General features: G+C 44.6%; 1 protein-coding gene across 1 annotated transcript in view; it reads right to left on the bottom strand.

Annotated features, from left to right (window-relative positions):
* The window catches only part of KIAA1958 (KIAA1958 ortholog), a 52,977-nt gene that overhangs the window by 19,823 nt on the left and 10,691 nt on the right, over positions 1–22,463 (bottom strand). Inside the window, exon 2 of the mRNA XM_054810618.1 lies at positions 1,548–2,815. Coding sequence (XP_054666593.1) covers positions 1,548–2,703 — 1,156 coding nt within the window. The 5' untranslated portion in view covers positions 2,704–2,815. The remainder of the gene's footprint in view (positions 1–1,547; positions 2,816–22,463) is intronic.

Genomic DNA, 22,463 nt, shown 5'->3' with positions numbered 1-22,463 from the left:
GTTTGAGACTGAGCAAGTTGCAGGTGCAGGTTGGTAGAAACCAGCTCTAGTATATACAGCAGTGATATGCTATAAACTGAGGAATGCAAACCACACAATTTGGATTAACATCAGGCATCCCATATCTCTTATATTTAACTGAGCAGAGTCAGTTCTAAACCAGATGGAGTTTGTCAGGGAATTTCCAGGAGGGATGTTACATCACAGGACTGCTACAAAATAACATCTCAAAGATGCAGCCAGGCAGAAATGGGTTCCAAAGAAGAATTTTCTTTGCTGTAACTAAGACAACTATCATCCTTTCTAATTTCTAATGCTTAGTGGGGTTTTACACAGCAAAACTGAGTATTTAACTTTGCCCATTCTTTTATTTGGCAACAAGATCTGCAGGCTCTTGCCAATTAACAGATTTCCTAGTGTTAAATCAGGTTTCAGGGTGTCCAGGTTAAAGTATCATCCAGGTTGTTAAAGTCATTGTTTTTAGTGCTTACAGAAGCTGCCACATGGACTGCATACAGGCAATTTTTCCCCCTCTGCTGTTTGGCTCTGCTCTGTCTCACCAGGCTCCTAGGCTGAACCAGCGAGTGAGCAGATGGAGGACTCACTCCTGCACTCGCCTCCTCCCGGGATGGCACCACTCAGCAGCTGGAAGAGCAAAGTCAGCACTGTCTACTCTCTGGTCCTAAGGGAAGTGGTGAGTTTGCTCAAGAAACAGATTTCCTCCCCCTCCAGAAGACCTACAGCCAACACTGTAGGCATTCTGCACATGGGATAATCATTCAGGAGAAGTATGCTGTTTCAACATGCTCTTTATCCGATAATGTTGATCTGTTTGTGCCAATTCTCAGTGCTTTGGCAGCAGCAGCAGATGAAAAAAATGAAGGACAAAGGATATGAGAACTTCCACTGAGAACAGGGAAAAAAATAATTTTTTCTCTTGTTTTAAAGTTTGTTATGAGTTTCACAGTTAAGGTTGTGGTCGTCCTTCTTGACTTTGCAGGCTGCTCTGATTTATGGTCAGGGAAACCATTTAATAAAGATTTATAGAAGTGCAAACCCCTCTCCAGGTACTCTCCTTGTGCCCTCCTTTGCCCCTCCATGTCAGACATCACTCTTCTGACAGGGTGAAGGCAACACCTGATCCCCAGCTCTAGGCTCCACTAAGACTTCTTTCTGGTTCACTAAAAGAGTGCACAGCCAGGTTTCATGTCCTCTCCACCCTGTGCACACAGCAAGGTGGCTGCATACCCTCTCCTGTGACACAACTGCACCCAAAACAGACCTATAAATCTGTCCTAAAAAAGCTCTTTCCCTATGGCAGTGGTACACTTTCTCACAGGGTGTGCTCCTGGCCTTTGCCTAATTGAGGTCTCCCAAATCCTCTTCCAAGTGGGGAGGGTTTCCCTATCTACTGACTTACAAGCTGGTGGGACCAGGGCACCCTGGCGCAATGCAGCACCTCCTCCCTGGCTGCCCCCTCACCAAGCCATGCCTGGGGGGCCACCCCCAAAACGCTGCCACCCTTTGACTCCCACCCAGCGTCCTACCTGGCACTGACTGCGCCGTCACCTCGGGCGTGGCGGCAGGGACAGCGGGGGGCTGCTGCTGGCTGGAGCTGACCTCGGGCTCGGTGCTCACCGAAGGCGAGCCAGCTGCCTCACTGCTCAGGGCCAGCTGTGGCGGGGGTGGGAGGGTCTCCTCAGCGGTCGGCGGCTCCTCCTGACCAGGCAGCTGCAGGGCTGACAGGGGGATGCTAATGGGTTTCCCAGCGGCAACAGTGGCGTTGGAGCTGGTGGCTGGCACTTGCAGGGCAGCCACAGGGCCACCACCTGCCCCCCGTGCTGGGGAGGCCAGGGGGCCCCGGGGTGGCCTCTGTGTGGCCAGCCGGAGCGGGCCAGGGGGGGAGGCAGAGAGGCGCTGTGGGTCAGCATCGGGGCCCACAGCTGGCTGGGGCAGGGCCCTGGAAGGGCCCAGGCCGGAGGGCCCGGCCTGGGCCGGAGGTTTGGGCTTGGACATCTGCATCAGGGCCAGGGCCGGCCCGTCGGCACCGGCCGTCAGCTCAGCGTTGGCCACTATGTAGTAGTCCTCAGGGAGCTCCTGCTTGATCTTTTTGAGGAGCACCTCACCGCCGCCCTCGTCAGCAGGCTGGGCCTGGGCAGCGGTGGGCAGGCTGGCAGCCGGCCGCTTGCGGGGGCCAGTGGGGCCCCGGTGGGAGTGCGGCTCAAAGTCGCTGTCCTCATCGGTGACAGAGGACTCACAGACCATGTCAAAGAGGGTGGCCTCATCCTCGTACTCCTCCACGGGCTCGCCCAGCTCTGATGGCTCACTGCAGTAGGAGAAGTCACAGGAGTCACGGGTGCGGGTGCAGTCCAGCTTGGCCTTCCCTGTGCGACCCGGGTAACGCTCCAGGGGGCTGGCCTGTGCCTCCGAGGGCACCCCCAGCATGCTGGGGCTGTCCGAGTTGAAGCTGCGGCTGTCCTGGAAGCAGACGCGCTCCTGGGAGCCGGCTCGGCAAGTGGCAGCCAGGGGCCAGTGGTAGGCATGGCCGGCGCTACAGCCCCACATGGCTGTCAGGTTGCCATGGGACCCCTCGGAGAGCAAGTGCTTGAGGTTGGGGATGAGGCTGCAGATGGTCCCGTGGCTGTGGGCCCAGCTCACCAGCTTGGAGAGGTTTTCAGAGGAGGTGTGAAGGCAATCCTCCATGGTACAGGATCAACAGCACTTTGCCACTGGGAAGTCAGCTGGAGATGCAGTTCAGATCACAGGGTCCTGACACTCACGGTCACAGGTTGCCAAGCTCATGCTTGCTGCTCACCTGCAAACAGAGAGCAAAACCCCGCTCTTCAGCACTCCCAAAGCAAGACCATGTTTGCATGGGCAAGTGAAACATTTGTGAGCTCAGCTAAAGCCATTTCACTCTCATTGCATGCGCTCCAAGGCACGTTTCTCAAAACAGCACTCATTCCTCATTCTGCCTGCAAAAAATCTGCCTTAAAATCCAAGGGAAGAAATATCCCTGCAATACACAACTAAAATAAGATAAAATGGCTTTTTAAACAAGCCAGTTCAGTATCGGTGGCAATATGATTTGAAGCCTAAACCTCTGACAAAATGCAAATGCAGCCCAAAAGATGGTGACTGTGTCTTCACACTTGGGAAATGAAAAATAAATAAAATCTTAAAAGATACAATTAATCTTGAACATCAGGGCAGCAATCAAGCACCAACATAGACACTCCTCTGCACCTGATGAAACTTCATGATATTTTCCAAAAATTTATGCACATTTCTCAAATGTATCAAATATTTCCTTTTCAACTGAATTGGAGAGGCATTCAAAATGAAGGCAAGAAAATTTAGTTTTCGATACAAGGAAAACCCTTTGCTGTGCTATACTGAGAGTCATCTGTTGTGCAAAGGCTTAAGAGAAGCTCTTTCAGTAAACAAAGAAGAGCAAGGAACTATAACATAACTCAGCTAAAAATACTGAAATTGTTTGCAGGTAACTTCCTGGTCTGTAGCTTTTTTTTCCCCCGAGTAGTTTACCAAGGTATCTGGTATCAAAAGTCAACAATCTGAGTAGTAAGCTTCTGATAGTATATAAGCATGGCTATAAGGTATGTCTAGAATTAATGGCACAGGGCTTGGTCACTGCTTGACGAACACCAGGGCACTGGTGGCTGGGGGCCAGGCAGCTGGGACAGCCCCAGGCCTGGGCACTGGGCTGACAGACCCAGGCTGAGCTGAAATGGGACTCCTGGGCCACGGGCAGGGGGTAGGTGGGGGTCCCAGGGCAGGATGGGTAGAGCTATTAAGGCCCATGGGTACCCTCAGGGCCCTGACAAAAAATTAAGGTGCAGTGAGAATGCTCAGTTTGTATATATCTGTTGGCTTCTTGCATCTGCTCTAAACCATCTGTTTAAATCAACTGTAGGAGGTTGTTCACAGCAACATTTGCTGTTAATAATTATCTTTTAACTTTTATTTTGCTTATAGCATTCTGTATTCCACACACTTCCAGATTTAAGCTGCAGTCATTGCCCATTTTCCTGTTATCCAGGTATTTTAATACTTAATTACTGCAACAACAATCTTTTTTTTTTTTTTTACCACAACCAAATGAGATACAGTTAGTCAACTATCTGTACAATTCTAGAGCGATACTCACATTGAGAAAGATGGCACAAACCAGTTTTCACACAGATCCCACTACTGGGATACAGGACCCCTCAGTAGTCCATTTCTGAGTTGGGAATTTATTACCTCCTACTGTAAAGTTCCTCAAGAACCGTGGCTGAAATAGATCAAAGTCAATGGTGAATCTCTAGCTGACTTCAACAGGTCCAGGTAGCTCAGACTCCAGAGGTCTGTAAGAAAGTCAGCACTTCACAGATGGACCCCAACACACAGCCCTCACCCAGGGTTCTCACTGTTGTTAATTCAGAACTGGACAGTCTCTCTTTCTTTACACTGTTGTCTTTCTTTTAAAAATGAAGGTTATTTGTGTTGCTGGAGAAGATCAGTAGTAAAAGAGCTCAAACAATTAAAAATTTCATGGTTGCTGGGCACAGGCTGGGGTGAGAATGTTTTGAGGTTACTGCTCAGCTAAATTAATAGAGATTAAAAGTACGTTTATATTCCTCTAACGATATCCATGTTTCCTATCTCGCCAGCTGTTTCCTACTAGAGGTCACTTTTTCAAACAAGGGATCACATCTCAATACAATTTCAATTTGGTAAATATATATTTAAAATTATTAATCACCTAAGTGGAACTTTTTTCATTAAAGTAATCAAGGGATACCAAAGAAACTGCAGCACTGTCAGATGATAGCAAAGTCTGAGTGTCTCTCTTTGTATACGCCTGATGACAGAGCATTCACCTCCGGTGACTTTCTCAGTCAGCTAAAAGTAACTGGGAAGTTCTGCTCATTTCTGCAAGCCTGTTTGGGGACTCTCCCTAACTTTTTCCCTCCTGTGCCTTGTGAGCAAGACCTGCAAGAGCTCCTGTTGTTCTCATCTCACTTATATTTTCATATAGGCAGAAAAGGCCTTTACATTTTTCCCAACTGAAATGCAGCATTCATGCCAATGTTACACCTCATTTTGTTCCCCATCCTCTTCTACACAAAATTTTTAGATGCAAAATGAACTGTGTCATGGCTTGAAAAGACAGCTATACGGTGACTAAATGCCTCTGGAGAATGCTTTCCCTAAAATCAACACAAATTACTAGCTGCCTACTCACCTGTTCTTCACAAAGTCACCTGCTGGCTAGCTGCAGATAACTGTGTTTGCTCTCTGCCAAGAGAGGTGAGGCGGCTGTGTTTCATTGGTTTTGCAGCCCGCATATCCCTGCCCACCCACTCTCATTCACCAGGCAAAGCGTGGCCTGTGCAAACCAAAACTGGAAACAGAATGGACAAGGACTGCCTACGATTCCCTCCATGAGGCTCACCATGGGTCTTTCCTCCCCACCCAGGTGCTGTGCCTCACTGGTGGGGTCAAGAATGGAGCCAGCATGGGAATTTCTAGGTATTTTGCAAAGTTCTAGGTATTTTTCCAACATCTTTGAAATTAAGCATGACATGGAGGGAAGTCCTGGATAATGTATGAAGAGGAAGAAGCACATCATTAGGAAATAGCATAAAACCGGTGTAAGATTCAAGCTTGATTTTGCAGCAGCTCAAGCCATGGTGCATGAACAGAGAACAACTGCTACAGTAACTCAAATTGCAGCTTCTATTATTGCCCACATGAAACCCCAGCAATTGTACAGATCTCCTAGCATCACCTGTAACACAAAGCTCCTTGCATGACCACTGTGCAGTATAATAAATGCAGTAGGTCCCCACCTTGCAAGCCTTTTAGGCACTGCAGAAGGCTCCCCTTTTCAAACATATAAATTTTAAACATCTAAAAGTTGTTTGTTATATTTTGTTATTTGTTTTAAACCTTTTGAAGATACACTGTCAATCTTCATGGGGTCAAAACCCGCAGAGCATCCACATTTCTGCTGACTGGTATATTCAAATATATGGACTTACAATAGAAGAAACACCAAAAGATGGGAGGAGTAACACCATATTCACACAAGCCAAAGAGGACAATCTGGAAAGTAAAGAGGGGAAAGGAGGGAGAGCTTTGGTCAGGGCAATAGTCAGGAGCTACATCAGTGCAAACCCGTGGGAAAGCATGGAGCTGCTCAGTTGCTGCATGACCAGGGGTGATCTTGGGAAGACAGAAAGCCCAGGTTGGCTGAAGAACCATTTTCCCCATAGGGAAATGAGATCAGGTCAACTGTCATGGTCTAGATTGCTTGTGCAGGGCTGAAAATGCAGAAACATCAGTTATTCAGAAGCAATGTGTCTTCGGTTCGCCAGCTGCAGCAGAAGTTGACAACGGCCATTTGGCAGGGAGGGACTCACCCTGTAGAAAGCACAGCAAATCCATCATTATCTACCCAGTTTCCTGAAGAGGAACCTTGTCTGCTCAGTCAGACAGCACGCTGACAGTCTGCTCTCGTTTGCTAAATCACATTTCAAAGATTATATAAGTCCTTCATTCAGACTGGCAAGATTAGATAAGATGACTCATGCTTAATAACCTGCTAAGATGGATACTCTGAAATCATACAGTAGCTGGCAAAAACAAAGTATAGTTTCAGTGTGCATAACACTGGTATTTTAACTGCATTACAGATGGCGAAGCCTTAACCTTCCTCAGCACTCTTCTGCAGTTCAGAGCCTAGCAATATCTAATTCAGAGTGAAGCATATCTAGGTGCTGGAAATTTGCTGCGGCTATCTGGACTCTAAATTAAGAATCTGATTTTATGGCTTGTTTAGCTTTTATGACCTTTACATGTCACTGTAGAGACTAATGTGTACAGAATAAGTGCTATGCCAGAAAGTGTTATTGTTGCAAAACCACTCCTTGAGATCCGTTAATGCATTAACTGGAATATGATTTGATTTGGTAAATGGAATATTTTCTGTACCCAGAACCAGGGTTTTGCTATAGGAGACATACTTGGTGATCAAAGGGTAATGAAAAATAGCAACCTCTAAAAAGCATCTCTCTTGCATGTTCTAGGATGGGTCTTGGCTTAGCTAGTTTAATGCAGACAAAATTCTTCCTGATTTTACACACAGCAGTAGGAACAGGACCTCTGTTATGACCCAGAGAAGATGCACTGACACCAGGCAAGTCCCAGGAGCAACAGGAGTTTGTAGCTGTGGCCACCAGCTTTCCTTCATCCCATGCAGAGAATGAACGAACACCAGTGGGAAACAAAGACCTGGCTACCTCAACTACCCATCCTCCTTTGCCTCCTTGCACATGAGTGTTGCAGTGGAGTTTTGGTTAGGACCTCATGGGAGGTTCTTCAGGACAAATGGGGAAATCTGTGATGTAGCTCCCTCGGAAAGGGGGCAGCAGCGGTGAGGATGCAGTGAAGGAGCTGAATACAAAAAAATCAGATGAAGCAGAGGTGTGCAGTGGGAAGCAGGTGTCCTCCAGCAGCATCTGCATACTGGAACATGTATTTGGTGGACCTACAGCTCAGGGAGGGTGATGGGTGCATTTTGTTGTAAAGAAGGCAAGAAATTGTTGGGATCCTGTCCTCTCACAGACTTACAGGCAGTTAGCAATGGATTTACTTCCCAGGGTAACTTTAGACAAATCAACACAGACTAACTTGCATCACACATATGTGTGTTTGAAATTCTATTACATGCTGATTTTTGTTCAAGGGAACAGTATAGCCATGGCCACATTAACCAGCTCTTGGGACTTGATCCCAAGGTTGATAATACTGAGAATTTTCTAAAAGCCCAAGATTCTCAAGTAAGACTACGATGCAAAAATTACTTTTTTTAATGATAAAAAATAATCTTTCTAATCTCACAGGTGTATAAAACCTCTGAAACCTGAATCCTAAAATATTAAAAGGTGTAAAAACTCCTGCATTTACTCATTTTAGATAGCATGGATTTCAAACCAATCTTATAACAGCTGAAACCTGACTTTTTTTTATGGGGAAGTAATGTTTTATCAGCTTCTACATCCAGAGGTCCCAAACATTTGTGTGTTGGGGTCTGCTCTTTCATACTAGCAAAAGAAGCTCAGAATGTTTTAAATTCTCTGTTTTTAGCCTCTCTGCCCTGGCCAAACTGGCTGTTAACTCCATCGCCATCTGAAGAGGAAGCACTGCTTCATTTTGACAGATCTTTGTTTTCATGCTTAGAAGTAAGGAAACACAATTGCTAGCTAACAGGTTGAGGGCACTGTGAATTAAAGGTTTGGCCACCATGGTGTAAGTATCTATCTCATTCAAGATTTTAGCCAATGGACAATATTAGGGCTTCTTTTATTATTAGCACTTCTTAAGCCAAATGCTTAACATTGCTAAAGGACTGAAGTCAGCAACAGCAGAAATCCAAGTGGCCATTTGTCAGAGAAGGCACAGCAGCACTGAGGTCCCCAGTGTCCTGCTGCGGTCTCATAGGCCCCATTAGCAGTCAAGCCAGGATTGCAGGCAATATTTCTCCTTCCCAAATTAAGAGGCTGAAGCAAACTCAGCAGGAGCTGCTGCCTCCCCCAGATGAGGTCCCAGACATGCAAAAGAGCACTCAAAATCATGCACCATTAATTACCTTCCCCACTATCCCCTATGAGGGAACTGCTACTAACAGTGGAGTTAAAGCTCAGCCTCTTTTGCTTTGTTTTGATTTCTTCACTGATATTGCTAAGGATGTCATCAACTTGTCAAAGGACTGGGATGGACAATCACTCATTCAAAACAGGCCAGCAAACTGGAAGGGCTAGGAATAGGTCAGTGCATTTTCTCTAATTTTAGACTTCAAGAGTACAAAACTTCTATGTCAACTCAAATATTATTGAAATTACTTTCTGCTTGAAAGAAAGACTATGAAGCAAGAAGAAGCAGACATGCAGAGAAAGAAAGCATGCAGAAAATAATGACATCTTATAGGCAAGGTATTAATCAACTAGGTCTCCCACTTTACCATGGGGGAGAGGGGCAGACCTCCATCTCTGACACAAATTGCACATGGTTCCCTTTAGTTAGGAAAACACGGTTTTAATTGAATGTCTCTCCAGGAAACAAAAGGGCATCAATTACAGAGGAAAGGCTCACAAATTCTGGCAGTTCTGCAAGCCTGTGAAATAGTTTGGCAATGTCACGTATCCTTAAACTAGAGAATAAGTCCTCCAGCTATGCTCATTTTTCACTGTTCCCTTAACACTTTTGTACAATCTCCAGCTGGTGTCTTCAAGGGAAAAGCAAACTCTCACCTTGAACAAAATTACTATGTCCAAATTATGTGAGCTTATACTATTTATTCATGTTTGTAGCTCTGTAAGAACTGATTTAGAAGTAAATAGGGATGTACAGTAGGTACAAAACAAATCACGCTAATTTTCCACCTTCACAATTCTAGGCACATCCCAAATTTTATATTGATTCAGTCATTTATGTGTAGCAAGTGCCTTCCCTTTTGTGTGTCTCACAGCTTCTGTGCTTCTATCTTGGTCTTTCTGAAGTCCGTAGGATCTCTGCAATTGAATAAGTAGGGCAGGGTTTCACCCACGATGAACCACAATTACCATTCTTATCACCAATGAGCAGCACCAAGAATGCTTTCCTGAGATGGGGGTGCAGGGGGAAGTAGAAGAAGAAATACCCACACATCTTTCTGGGCAAGCAGTGCTGTTCTCCATTCAGAATAATTGCATGGTTGTCTGTCACACTTGCTCCTCGAGACCGCAGCTCCTCCTCAGCTGATGGTTAGTCTTCAGGGAAGATGCTCTCCTTGCCAAATGTGGCATGCCTTCAACTACAGCTGTCATCACAGCAAGCCTGAGGAAAGCAGCAAAACCTGTTTGCTGGTGAAACTCCTTCAGTTGGCTAAGAGAAAGATTTGGCTGGGATAGCGTTTGGGGGTTTCCTTGCTTTTTCACATGGAAGACTACCACAGAATTCTGAGCCTCATTCACAAAATGAAATGATCCATCCATTGACAGCAGAATGGACAGAGGAACAGTTTGGGGGTTTGATCCTTACTCCAAATGTAATGCTATGAGCACCACTGCTTCTATTTTTGTATTTTTCCTAAGCAGTCACTGAACAGGAGCTACATGAGCCTTGTTCCTGCACAGCATGGCTGAAGGGTCAGAAAGGGACCAAAAGAGCACCAAGAGGAGAAGCAGCTGTAAAGGGAGCAGAACAGATGGTGCAGCGAATCTCAGCGATCTCAGCAGGATCTTGTCACCTAAGAACCTCTGCTCTCATCCAGATGACAACATTTCAGTTTAAACTTCCTCAGACTGACCTGTTCCTCAATCCATTCTGCCACAGCTCACTGTGACTCTCTTGATAACCGCTCAGACACATTAATTCCTTCCAAGCCAACCCCTGTGCTGGTGCTTCCCAGTCCTGAGCTTCAGTCCTCAGGAATATAGGCCTGATTTGGTTCTCCTCATTTGCAGTAAGCAGGATCATCAAAGAATGGTATAGAAATGCATGGGGCTGCTTCGTCTTGCTGAGGAAGGATCTTCCTTCCCAGGAACATGTCAGAAAGGAACGTGAGCTTTCTACAGTTCACAGATGTATCTGCAAAGTTGCTGAGCATCTCCAGCTCCAGAGAAGTCAAAGCACTTGGCAGTGCTACGCTTCTTTTTTTTTACCTTGCGTTTTCCTTGCATATCCCATAAAGGACATGTTGTGCCATGCTCTTCCCAGAAGCTCTGTAGCACTAAGGTACAAACCTGTATGAAATTAACCCTCCACACTGCTTACAACTGAGCAGTGTACAGCTGAACCCAGAGAAGATTTTAGGATTCTGAAAGCACTGAACAGTGTAAACATAGTTACAGTGCTTGAATAGTGTAAACATGGAAGACAGAGGAATCCTGCTTGTTCAATTCACTATTTAGCAAGTGCATCCCCAAAACTTTCTCTTAAAGCCTCCATGAAACATAATTCATTTTCTTAACGCAGACACTTCTTACTATGGTCTGCAGCAAAGACCTGAGAGATGAGATGGACTCTGTACCTTGGCTTGAAAGCTGTGTTTTTTCAGGCTGACAAATGAAAGCAAATTTTTAGCACTAACAGTTCTGTGGACTTACACACTTTTAGATGAAATATTCGGTGATCACTGTGTGCCCCCAGGTTAGTGACACAGGCTGAGGGGAACTGCAGGGACCTAACATCAAAATAATTTCCCTCTCTACTTACACTCCATGAGCTGCAATGATTCGGTGTTCCATCTCACCAACATGCAATGCTGGGCAGCATTTGTACCCACTCGCTTCACCGGTGAAATCTAGCTTGCCTGCCTCACTATCTCTGCCTCAGCACTCTAGTTCAAGTGGCATCCCCATGTCAGAATTTAATGAATAAGCACCCCCTCACAAAACTGTTTGTGGCTTGTTGGGATTTTTTTTGGGGGGGTGTGGGGGTGCGCATATGTAAGTACCACTGAATGAACACAACTGTGTGCTCAGTGCACATATGTGGATTTGTTTCTGGCTGTACCTTAAATTCCAAGACTGGAGAAGGAAAAGGAGTAGAAATGAACTTTTAAGTCTTCATCATGTCACCAAGCACTTTTCAGAAATTTGTTCCCATGTAATAATTTTCGATGCACTTTTAAAAATGTAAGCTTTGATGTAGGGAAAACACAGTTGGTTTTAAATGGCCTTGAACTGAACCCACAAACCAAGTCCTGCATTACTGAAATGCTAAAGCATCAGACCCCTCCTGCAGCTAGAATGAATCTAGCCCTGCCTCAGCTCTCTTTGCACTACTATCAAATTTACATTTACATTTCAGAATGCTGACTGCTGCAGTGGCCAGAAATAACCAAATATATATATGATCCAACACATATGTTAGGAATGCTTCTGTATAAAACAGAACTTCCAAAATAAAAATACACCAGCTGGACCAGCTCAAATCCTCCTTTTAAAAATATTATTAAGAATGATTTACTCAGTGTTCACTTCAGCATTTATTCCTACAATGGTAGAAAGTCCTCCAGAGTGAAAGTGTGGAGAGAGCAAACATTTTCAGTTGCACTTGTGGCTTTCTCCACTAGCAACAGTGGAGAAGATGTAGGAAGAATGAAGATCAGAACAAAATCCATCATATAAGCCCATGGAGCTGTGCAACTACCACTTGTTTGAATTTGGCTCTACCTTCCTTTGAGGGTGTAATGGGTCTGACACTGTACTCTTCCACACCTTCAAACCCAGTCTATCCTTTTCGTAGTGTCTTTCTACAGCAAAGCCAAAATGAAGGTTTCCAGCTCTGACATTTTTATCACCGTACTGTTGCTCATTACTTGAATACAGGCAGGACCACTGTTGCACAGAAAGAAACAGCTGTTGTGATGCAGCCAAACTATCCACTGTCAAATTTGCTTAGGAGACCTTGATCTAACACCCACCGAAGTGAAGACTCCATTGAGCTCAGTGGTCATTGAACCAGACCTAAACATCTGTTTTATGAGTTTGGACTTGCCCAGGGAATAATGTTGCTGCAGTGACTTCCCTGGATGGGTGAATTTTGATCTCTGTTCTTTGTGGAGCCAGAACTGATTCAAATATGCCTCTACACTCAGATAATTCTTGCATCTTTATCTTTGATAGATGGCGTTTTTAGCTGAGTCATCAGTCCTTTGATCCCTGTAAGACAGATTGCTTTGAGTTCGTATTTTGTCTACCAAAAGTTAATATAGAAAAACCAAATCAAAATAAAAACCAGCAGGACAAGTGATTTACCATGCTCTGGCTCCAACAACATTTGCTGAGGAATTCAGCATGAGTGGGTAACCCCACTGCTCCTGGGTTTTTCTCTGAAGTTCTTTTCAGGGCTTTGGAAGTCATGTGTAAGTATACAGGCTGTGCTGAAACACAGAGGTGTGTTACAGCTCTGGAAAACAGCCTTTGGAGCTGTTTGGTTTCTGGTCCACACTCGGATTTTCCCCAGGAATTTCAAACTGTTCATCAGAACTCAAAGCCACCCCTGTAGCCCTCAGAGTGGGATTGAAGCCTGGCAAAGAGAGTCAAGCCTCCAGGAAACAAAGATAAGACCTCTTGCTCCATTTCTCTCAATTCAGCATCTCTTGTAAGTGCTAGAAACTCTTACCTCCACTTTTAATGACTGCAAGCTGTGCTTCATACAGGAGCTGGTGTTCTCACTCGGGGCAAGTTATGGGGGGGAGACAACAGCAACACAGCTTTCCAGAGCGAATGCAATGTGTCCCTGGTTTGCATTTACCAGAACTGTGTCTTGAACCAAGCAGGGATAATACCCAAGCTATTAGACAAAAAAATACCCAAGTTATTGGACAATAACCAAGCTTAGGTACCTGTAGCACTCAGTGTGGAGCCTCTGGGATAAAAGCTGCTCTGGGGAGAAGGCAGAAACGTCAGTGACCGGGAACTCTGCATCCAGCCAACATCTGAATGGTTAAACATCTCTGCTGAAATGGTGCTGGGGCAAAGACCCAGTATTCACAGAACATCCATGAGCTTTGTCAATAGGACTGTCAACAGCAATATTGGGGTAAATACGATGGTGACACCAATGTACGCTGCGATACCACATTACCAATGGGACAGCTCAGGGGAGTACTTGAGAAGATGCCTGAGCATTAGGATTAGTAAAATGTGGTGAGGAGATTTACTGTAGCCTCAAGTCAATCTTAGCCATCTCTCATATTTTACTTGTTCTGTATTCAACAAAGGACATTTTTAAAGAAAGAACATATTTTCTAGTAAAGCATTTCTGAAAAGTATATCAACAATAAGATTTTCAAGTGCTGAGTGTTTGAAAAAAAGCCTTGCTTTTACTTAGCTACCAGGAGGCTTATGTATCATGGCTTGGTTATTTTGTGTTATTCAATAAAATTTCTTCCAAAATTGCATCTTTCTTCACACCATTACTCAAGATTATCTGAATATAAAACCGCACTATATCAAAGACACCAGTATTTGCCTCAGCTTGCAGTTCACACTCTCTAATCACACCACAGGTTTCAAAAATCTTTAAAGTATATAATTTCCCGAGTTTACAATGAAGTGTGTGCAACCCTCTCTAATTTTAGAATTACAAGGAGAAGAATGAAGCACACACAGCCTGCAGGCAAGATGTTTTTCCTGGTCTTTCATTTTCCTAGAAATTGTATTAAGAGAAAGTCTGCATGTTAATTCACTAAAAAAACAGGAATATTACCACTGACTTGCACACAAGTTATGAAGACCAAACTCCCATTTTCATAGTGGAAAACCCATGCCTTCAGTTCCAGTCCAGACAACTTAACTATACCATGCTATTCCTCAGGAGCAAATGCAAGCAGCTTCTGTCGATGAAAGATTTTACTGTGCCAGATTTGGTTTGTATTTTTCATTTGTAGGATTCCTCTCCCTTCAGGGCTTTTCTAAACTAAGAGAAATTGGAATAGTGCAACTATGGCAACATATTTTGGCTAAATAGTGCCAGAGAAACCACATTATTAAGCATCTACACAAAACAGAGGGGTTGTTTTTTGTAAATTAGAACAATCACAGCAACTCAGCATTTCTGTGTGAGGATGAAATTCTATACTATACTATATACTTTCTATGCTAGAATTTCAGGTTAGGTTTTCTCTTTTTTTTTCTTTTTTTAACACAGAGATGGCTTTGGATGTTAAATGAATTTCCAAGGACTTAATTCCCAGCAAGAAAAACATTCTGAAACTGTCTTTACAGTGCACTTTTTGACGTATCAACAATTACCCTTACCATTAAACTACTGGCATCAGATTGAGGTCCTGCCCTGCATTTTCCTTTCAAAACCTTAAACAAACAAACAAAAACAAAAACCCCCAAACACAAACAAATCAACTTGGAGAAAAGAGTTGCAAGAAAGAGCAGACTTGAAAAAATACAAGAAACATAAAGACAACAGATTATTCCATGAACAGGCTTGTATCCAACTGTATATATCAGATCACATGCAGCTGAGTCCCTAATAAATTTCCTAGACAAGATTTGACGTGATGGAGAAAAAGCGGTAGTATGAAATCTGCCCTAGAAATGAGCCAGTGAAAGCGAGGACTTGCATTCAAATGTAAGCCAATCAGAAATACTGCATAATATCCTGTAGTCAACAGCCAGTAGATAAAAAAAATTATAAATACTCCACCCAACTATGCTCCAATTTTTCTGTTATCCCTGGAAACATATCCAGCTGTGTGCCTCTAACATAATATAATTGGTCAATTCAGACTCTCCTAAAATTTAAACCAAGGTTTAAAACAGATTACATTTTAAGACTACTGAGATGGGTTCCCTGAGAGTGCCCAAAGAGATCGAAGACCCATGATGGTGTACCTACATACAGGCGAGGACTTGGTGGCAACTCCACAGTGCGAGCAGCCCGACCTGCTGCTGTTGCTTGTGATGGAGAAAGCAGGGAGCAGGCCACAGTACAACGTGGAGACCTCGGAGACAGAGCCCACGTGGGCTGTTCTGCACCGCGTTTTGAAAGCCTGCAGGTCTGAGCTACAGGGGCTTAAATGTATGTACGTGGAAAAGGTCCCTTTGACCTTGGCTGGCTCAGTTAACCCAGGTCCCAGTTCTTAGAGGCATTTATGCAATCAAAAGGACAGACAGTACTGAGTGGGATTTCCAGAGGTCTCTGCAGGCTTGTAAACATGTATAAAATCTGACCCTGAGTGTCTAAAAACCTTTTCAAAGCTTTAGACAGGCAAGTTCCAAAGCCTTGCCTTATAGAGCTAAATTTGTGTTCTCAAGCAAGTACAGTTCTTATTAACATCAGTGCAAGATTTGGCGTGTACAACATGGAGATTTAGGGATGGTGCATGATTAACAAACAGAGAATGGCCCGAATATTAATGTTTTACATATAGAGGCACTGGTGGCTGGTACACAAAAGACGACTTTGGAATAAGAGCTCTACCTACCCTGCCTATCATGGAGGACTCTCAAGAGCCCTTACTTATTTGAATCTTGGAGATTCAAAACCAGAAATGTAGTCTTTGGAGAACTGGAGTTCAGAACAACATGCTACTTACACTGCTGAATGTTTGGCAGAGCAAATAAAGACTATATATCATGCGCCCAGTAAAATGGAAGGGGGTGTATAAGAAAAAACATGAATATATTGTTGCATATATTGTTACATTGGTGTATTGCACTTCTTCATTACAGTCTGTGCTTCATCAGTACTGGATCTATTGCACCATATAGATGAGGAAATTCCTTCCAAAATTACCCATTTCTGCTCATACCGGTTCATTTAATGATGAGAGTGAGAAATGGCCCTAGACAAAATGCATGCTAGTAAGAACAGCTGAATAGAAGTAATTGCAAGCACGACAGTAATGTGTTTTAAGGTACATATGTCAATATCACACCACTAACCTCCTTCAGGAAATGCATCCAGATAAACTTCTTAGTCTCTCCAAAGATAACAGAAGAAAACCTTAAAAATTATAAATCTTTCCATCTGTGGTACTCCAGACTTTCTCTTCTCTTGCCAATTAAAAGACAGACAATAAACCAAAATATTTCTTAAAACACAGTAAGTTTCAAATATACCAGAAGATATTTTACTATATCAACTTGGTTTCCAACCAATTCTTTCTTGTGGTTGCATTTATTTTGGTCTTGGAATAGAGTTAGTAGAAAATACACCATCATTGCTCATTCAAAAACAAATGAAAAAAAAAAGGAAAAAGAAACCTTTATCCCATAAATATGAGCTGAAGTGTCATACCATACAGTCATTCCAGGGACATTGATATCGATATCTAATTTCTTGTAACTCTCTTCAGATATGAATAACTTATTAGCAATTACTTACAAACACTGGAAAACATGCCAAGAATAACTGAAGCTCACAGACTCTAGGTAACACAGAGCTTTATAACATAATCTAATTTTTGTAACTATTTTCAGCAAGGACATGCACACATTAGATATTTGTTCATCCAACTGTGTCATGGAGTCTATTCACATTTGAAGCCAGTCAGGCCTCTTACACGTAACTGTTCATGCAGATTCAGCAGGTAGGAACTAATGAAGTGTCAGCCTCATCTCTGTGCCTGGGAAGATCATGGAACAGATCCTCTTAGAAGCTATGCTACGGCACAGGGAGGACAGGGAAGTGATTCAAAACAGCCAGGATGGCTTCATGCCTGACCGTTAATGGCCTTCTATGATGAACTGACTACGTCAGTGGACAAGGGAGCAGCTATGGATGTTATCTACCTGGACTTCTGTAAAGGCCTTTGACATGGTCCCCACAACATCCTCTCCAAATTGCACACATATGGATTTGATGGATGGACTGTTTGGTGGATGAGGAATTGGTTGGATGGTCACATCCAGAGGCTCAATGTCCGGATGGAGATCGGTAACAAGAGGTGTCCCTCAGGCGTTTGTACTGGGAGCAGTACTGTTTAATATCTTCATCAGTGACATAGACAGTGGGATTGAGTGCACCCTCAGCAAGTCTGCGGATTACACCACCTGACGGACAGGATGCTATCCAGAGGGACCTGGACAAGATTGAGAAGTGAGCCCATGTGAACGTCATGAAGTTCAACAAGGCCTGCACGTGGGTCAGGGCAACCCGCAGTATCCATACAGTCTGAGGGATGAAGGGATTGAGAGCAGCCCTGAGGAGAAGGACTTGGGGTGCTGGTAGATGAAAAGCTGGACATGAGCTGGCGTTGTGCGCTCACACCCCAGAAAACCAACCATGTTCTGGGCTGCATCAAAAGCAGTGTGACCAGCAGGTTGAGGGAAGGGATTCTGCCCCTCTACTCTGCTCTTGTGAGACCACACCTGCAGTACTGCATCCAGCTCTGGGGGCCCCAGTACAGGAGAGACATGGAGCTGTTGGAGCGAGTCCAGAGGAGGCCACGAAGCTGATCAGAGGGCTGGAGCACCTCTCCTATGAGGACAGGCTGAGAGAATTGGGATTGTTCAGCCTGGAGAAGAGAAGGCTCTGGTGAGACCTTATAGCAGCCTTCCAGTACCTAAAGAGGACCTATAAGAAAGATGCAAACTTTTTAGCAGAGCCTGTAGTGATAGGACAAGGGGTAATGGGTATTAACTAAAAGTGGGTAGATTCATACTAGATATAAGGAAGAAATTTTTTATGATGAGGGTGGTGAAACACTGGACCAGGTTGCCCAGAGATGCTCCACCCCCAGAAACATCGAAGGTCAAATTGGACAGGGTTCTGAGCAACCTGATCTAGTTGAAGATGTCACTGCTTATTGCAGGGGAGGTGGACTAGATGACCTTTAAAGGTCCCTTCTAACCCAAACTATTCTATGATTCTAAATTTAACTTACTTACTGTCTGCCAGATTGGAACAAACAGACGTAGGAATACTTCTGAAACAGATAGGAACAAAAATAAAGCCTCACAGAGCATTTTAAAAGGCTTCTGTTTAGAATAGCTGTGCAGCACGAGAATAAATCTGCCAAAGACAAAAAGGCAAGAAATTAAAATCTCTTGGCTGTACACCTTTGAAAGATGATAGATAGGGAAAGAGCAGTCAAAAGATTTCTCTCTCCGCAGCACAGCTGTGCAACTTAAACATTTCATAGCTAACAACACTGTGTTGAGTAACTAGACATTAAAAAAACATTATTTAAAGGTAAAGGTTCTGGTTGTTCACATCTGGAGTCCAGTGGATAGAACAAGAAAGGTGGGGTGGGGTGGTGGGTAGGAGAGCAGTATCTGGGACAAATACATCATTCGGCAGGCAGCATCGGTTCTGTGCCAGCAACTAGAACTAATACTTGGGCCAATCCTGTGAAGATACAAGAAATGCAGAAGAAACGCTCTCTCCCATTGCCTTCCAATGCATGGAGACCATTCAGGCGAGCAGCAAGGAGTGGGAAAGGGAGACAGCACCAGAGACTACCTCGCTGCTGGGCAGGCAGTGCTTGGTGAGGCTGACCTGCTCACGCAGGTGGCTGCACATGTAGGGTGTTTATCACTGCAAGACGGTGGGCATCTGAACCACAGCCACAGCTGTGCAATAGCCAATGTCGGGCTCGGCTAGAGTAGTATCATTCAGGGCTCCCTGTTTTGGTGTCCTTCTGTATTTATTAGTTTCACACTTTAAAAACAACCAGCCCACTTCTGCTATGCATGGAATAATTTTGATGCTAGTAATGTACAATGTCTGTGACACCAGCAGTTAACATAGGAAAAGACTGACTTAATAAATGAACGTCAGCAAAAAGCCCCCCAAAAAACAGAACACGCATACATTTTAAACAAATCTCCATGAAGAACCCAAGTGGTAATATTATCACTGGACTAAACTGTTCAGTGAATCAGAGCAACGCTGTCACCTGCCTCTGCTTTAACAAGTGCTTCCACAGAAAGTTAAAGATTGACTATAATAATTACTATTAAGAAATTCACTCTTTACCCAACTGTGTAACCCAAACACTTAGTGCCAGTTTCAGCAAGGCTTACATCTGCCTGTAACTTTCTCAATGCTTCCTCACAGCATCTGACTGCCCCAGCAATGCTAGCAGTTCTACCATGAGGCATAAAGGCAAGAGAAATGTGTGAGATGTCTAGGCTCGTCCAGAGGGACTGGTGCGAGGTAAGGTGAAGGTTTCATGCCTGGCTCAACTTCATCAGCCCCATCCAGGCCCTGCACCTTCATGGCACATACTGCTGCCATGCTTGTCAGAGCCGAGTGGGATTCCCAGTTGCCAGTCATATGCTAGATCCCAAGTGATGCACAATGAGGGCGCACACTTGATCCTCCTTGCACCTCCCCATTCACTCCATGCTATACTCCTTACTCACTGAGGTTAACATAAGCAAGATGTATCTCACTAGTCTGATTGCACAGTCTTGAAATTAGGGGTGGATTTTGGCCAAGTGCAAGAGCTGGGGCAGCGTGTGCTCTCCGTGTCACACAGTAGATAGGGAGCAGTTGGGAGCACTCTCCACGAGCAGTGCATGCACAGACACCTCTAAAATTAAATTCACAATGCTTGTAAATTTTCTTAAACCACCCTTACCACAGAAAATCAGGATTGCCCTTCATGGCAGTTTCTAGACAACCTTCTCTGCTAACTGTGAAGAAGAAGCTGGCAACCAGACAGGCCACAGGTTTCATTTACAGCAGCAAAAGTTCCTGAAAAACTGCTCTACCAGCAGTCTGCAACTTCCTACTCCCAGCCCACTCAGTCCCCAGCATGCACTGCAGGGGCCTTTATGAACACAAACCAAACCAAAATAAGATAGGATTTTGTCAGAACAAACACTGTGTCTTGCCCCAGGGTATACACAGGCATTCTATCTGTCTGCCCAGGTTACTCTGTGCTCCCCTAGCATAACAAGCAAATACATCCCATAAGGAACAGCAAAAAACCTTTCTGTTTCTCTCAGCAAAATGCAGGCATATTGCTTTGCAGAGTGAGGCCTGGTAGCTTGCACGCTGCAGGTGTAGTGCAGCGCGTGATGTCCATGTGCACTACAGACAGCAAGCTGCATTTCCTGACGAGCATCAGGCAGTGCCGGATAGCTCTTCCATTGCCAATTTTTTAACTTTTTGCTGCCTACCTGTAGTCCCTTTCTCCTCAAGGTATCACTGGCTAAGGTATCATCCCCCAAAAGACACTGTTGACTACTGTTCCCTTCTCTTACCAGAAAAACCTATTGCTTTGACCCTGTCTGTGGGGAAGGGTATTTTGTGTCTCACTTCTACCACACTCCCACACTCCACACTTGCTGATGTGAGAGTCAAGAAAGCAACAGGAGCAGTTCACTGCTAAACTCACAGGACATGGTGCTGTCCAGGTGTGGTTTGGTTTGCAACTGTTCATTCATGTTCCCCCTCCTTTATCCTTGTTATTGCATGTGTGTCCTCCACCATACAGCTCAAGAGCATCAACCCAGCGGGGCTCAGCCTGCTCCTGACTGTGGGCATCGCCAACCGCAGTGGCTCAGGCACTCGTTAAGATCACAAACCATTCCTGCACCTTCCTTCTTGAGCACTTTTCCCCTCCACCTGGAGAAGTACAGATTTCATCCAGGTTGCAGCACATGACATTCCCCAGCAGAGCTGTGCATTTACCAACTCATATTGTTATTTCTGCCCAGCTCTGCAGCTGAGTGACCCTCTCGTACGCACCTCCCCCTCCAAAGAAATCATTTTCATGTGACTTTGGAGAAGGACCTAGCTGCTCTCAGTGGTGCAGGTGGGAGGGCAGAGGTTATTCTTCCCATTTTGTGCCTCTGTGACTGTAGACCGCCAGACCTGTGGTCACTGTTCCTCAAGGACTGGGTGATTGTGGTTTTGTGCTCTGGTAACAACCCTGGGTTTGGATTGGTGAAGTGGCAGTGGCGAACAGGCTGTCTTCCTTTAATTATAAACCTGACACTACTGGGCAAGCTGAAAAATCCAGCCATATGATTAGGAAAAAAGCCTAAGAAACAGAGATCTTGTCCTTGCATCCAGCCTTGAGGGAAGGTAGTCTGTTCAAACACAAACCTTTCCAAACTCTGGGGCAGATACATGCAGCAGGATTGCACAGCTCAAGCCCAACGCTGCGACATCTTTTTTTCACCCTCTGGAGCTCATCGCTTCACAGGAAGGAAGGAAAATCACTGTAGCTGTCAGCACTCTTGGGCAGAGCAAGGCAGCCCCAGCTCATTGCTCCAGAGGTGTTTCTCATCCGGGAGTGCAGTCAGGAGCTCAGTGGTCTCTGGCTGCACATAATGTCCTTTAGCAAGAGAACATCCTTTAGCCCAGGTCTCTCTGACTCAAGTTTCTCCTTTGGTAAAATGGGAGCCATGTTTCTGTAGTGCAAAGGGTAGCAGGGTCTTCAGGGGCAGCTGGATGGAGATTGTACAGGACAAAGGCAGACCACTGCTGACTGTACCATTTTGGAGAAAATTGTAGTCACCTGCTTAGAGAACCTGATTCCAAACTTGGTTTTCCCTTGAGAGTTTTATAGCAAAATAGAGTAAGCTCTTTCTGGAAGCACCAGTCCTGAGTTATGTGGCTTTTGAGGCAAACTCGAGTTGGAGAGTTCCACCTCATCTCTCAACTCAACAGCACTGAGGCATGTAACCATCAGGTTATCTGGTGCACCACATCGCTTCTTGCAACAGTTTATTTCTTACTCAAACAGCTGGAAACTTCCCTGAATTTTCTATGCTGCTTTCTTGCTTCTCTCATTCTCCGTCAAGGATATTACTGACATCTGCCTCCTCAAAGCACTCAGGCAAAGTACTTTTCGAACACTTGAGACTTTCTTCCCCTTCACAGAATATTCTGATTACTGAACTACCCCAAAACTGTCTTCCTGCAGTCTCCTACCCTCAGAGCACAGGAGTATTTGTTTCTTATAACAGTTGATCATAACTGCTGCT

The sequence above is a fragment of the Grus americana genome, chromosome Z (assembly GCF_028858705.1).
Source record: "Grus americana isolate bGruAme1 chromosome Z, bGruAme1.mat, whole genome shotgun sequence".
NCBI lineage: Eukaryota > Metazoa > Chordata > Aves > Gruiformes > Gruidae > Grus > Grus americana.
The sequence above is the reverse complement of the archived record's forward strand: the minus strand, read 5'-3'. Positions and strand labels throughout refer to the sequence as shown.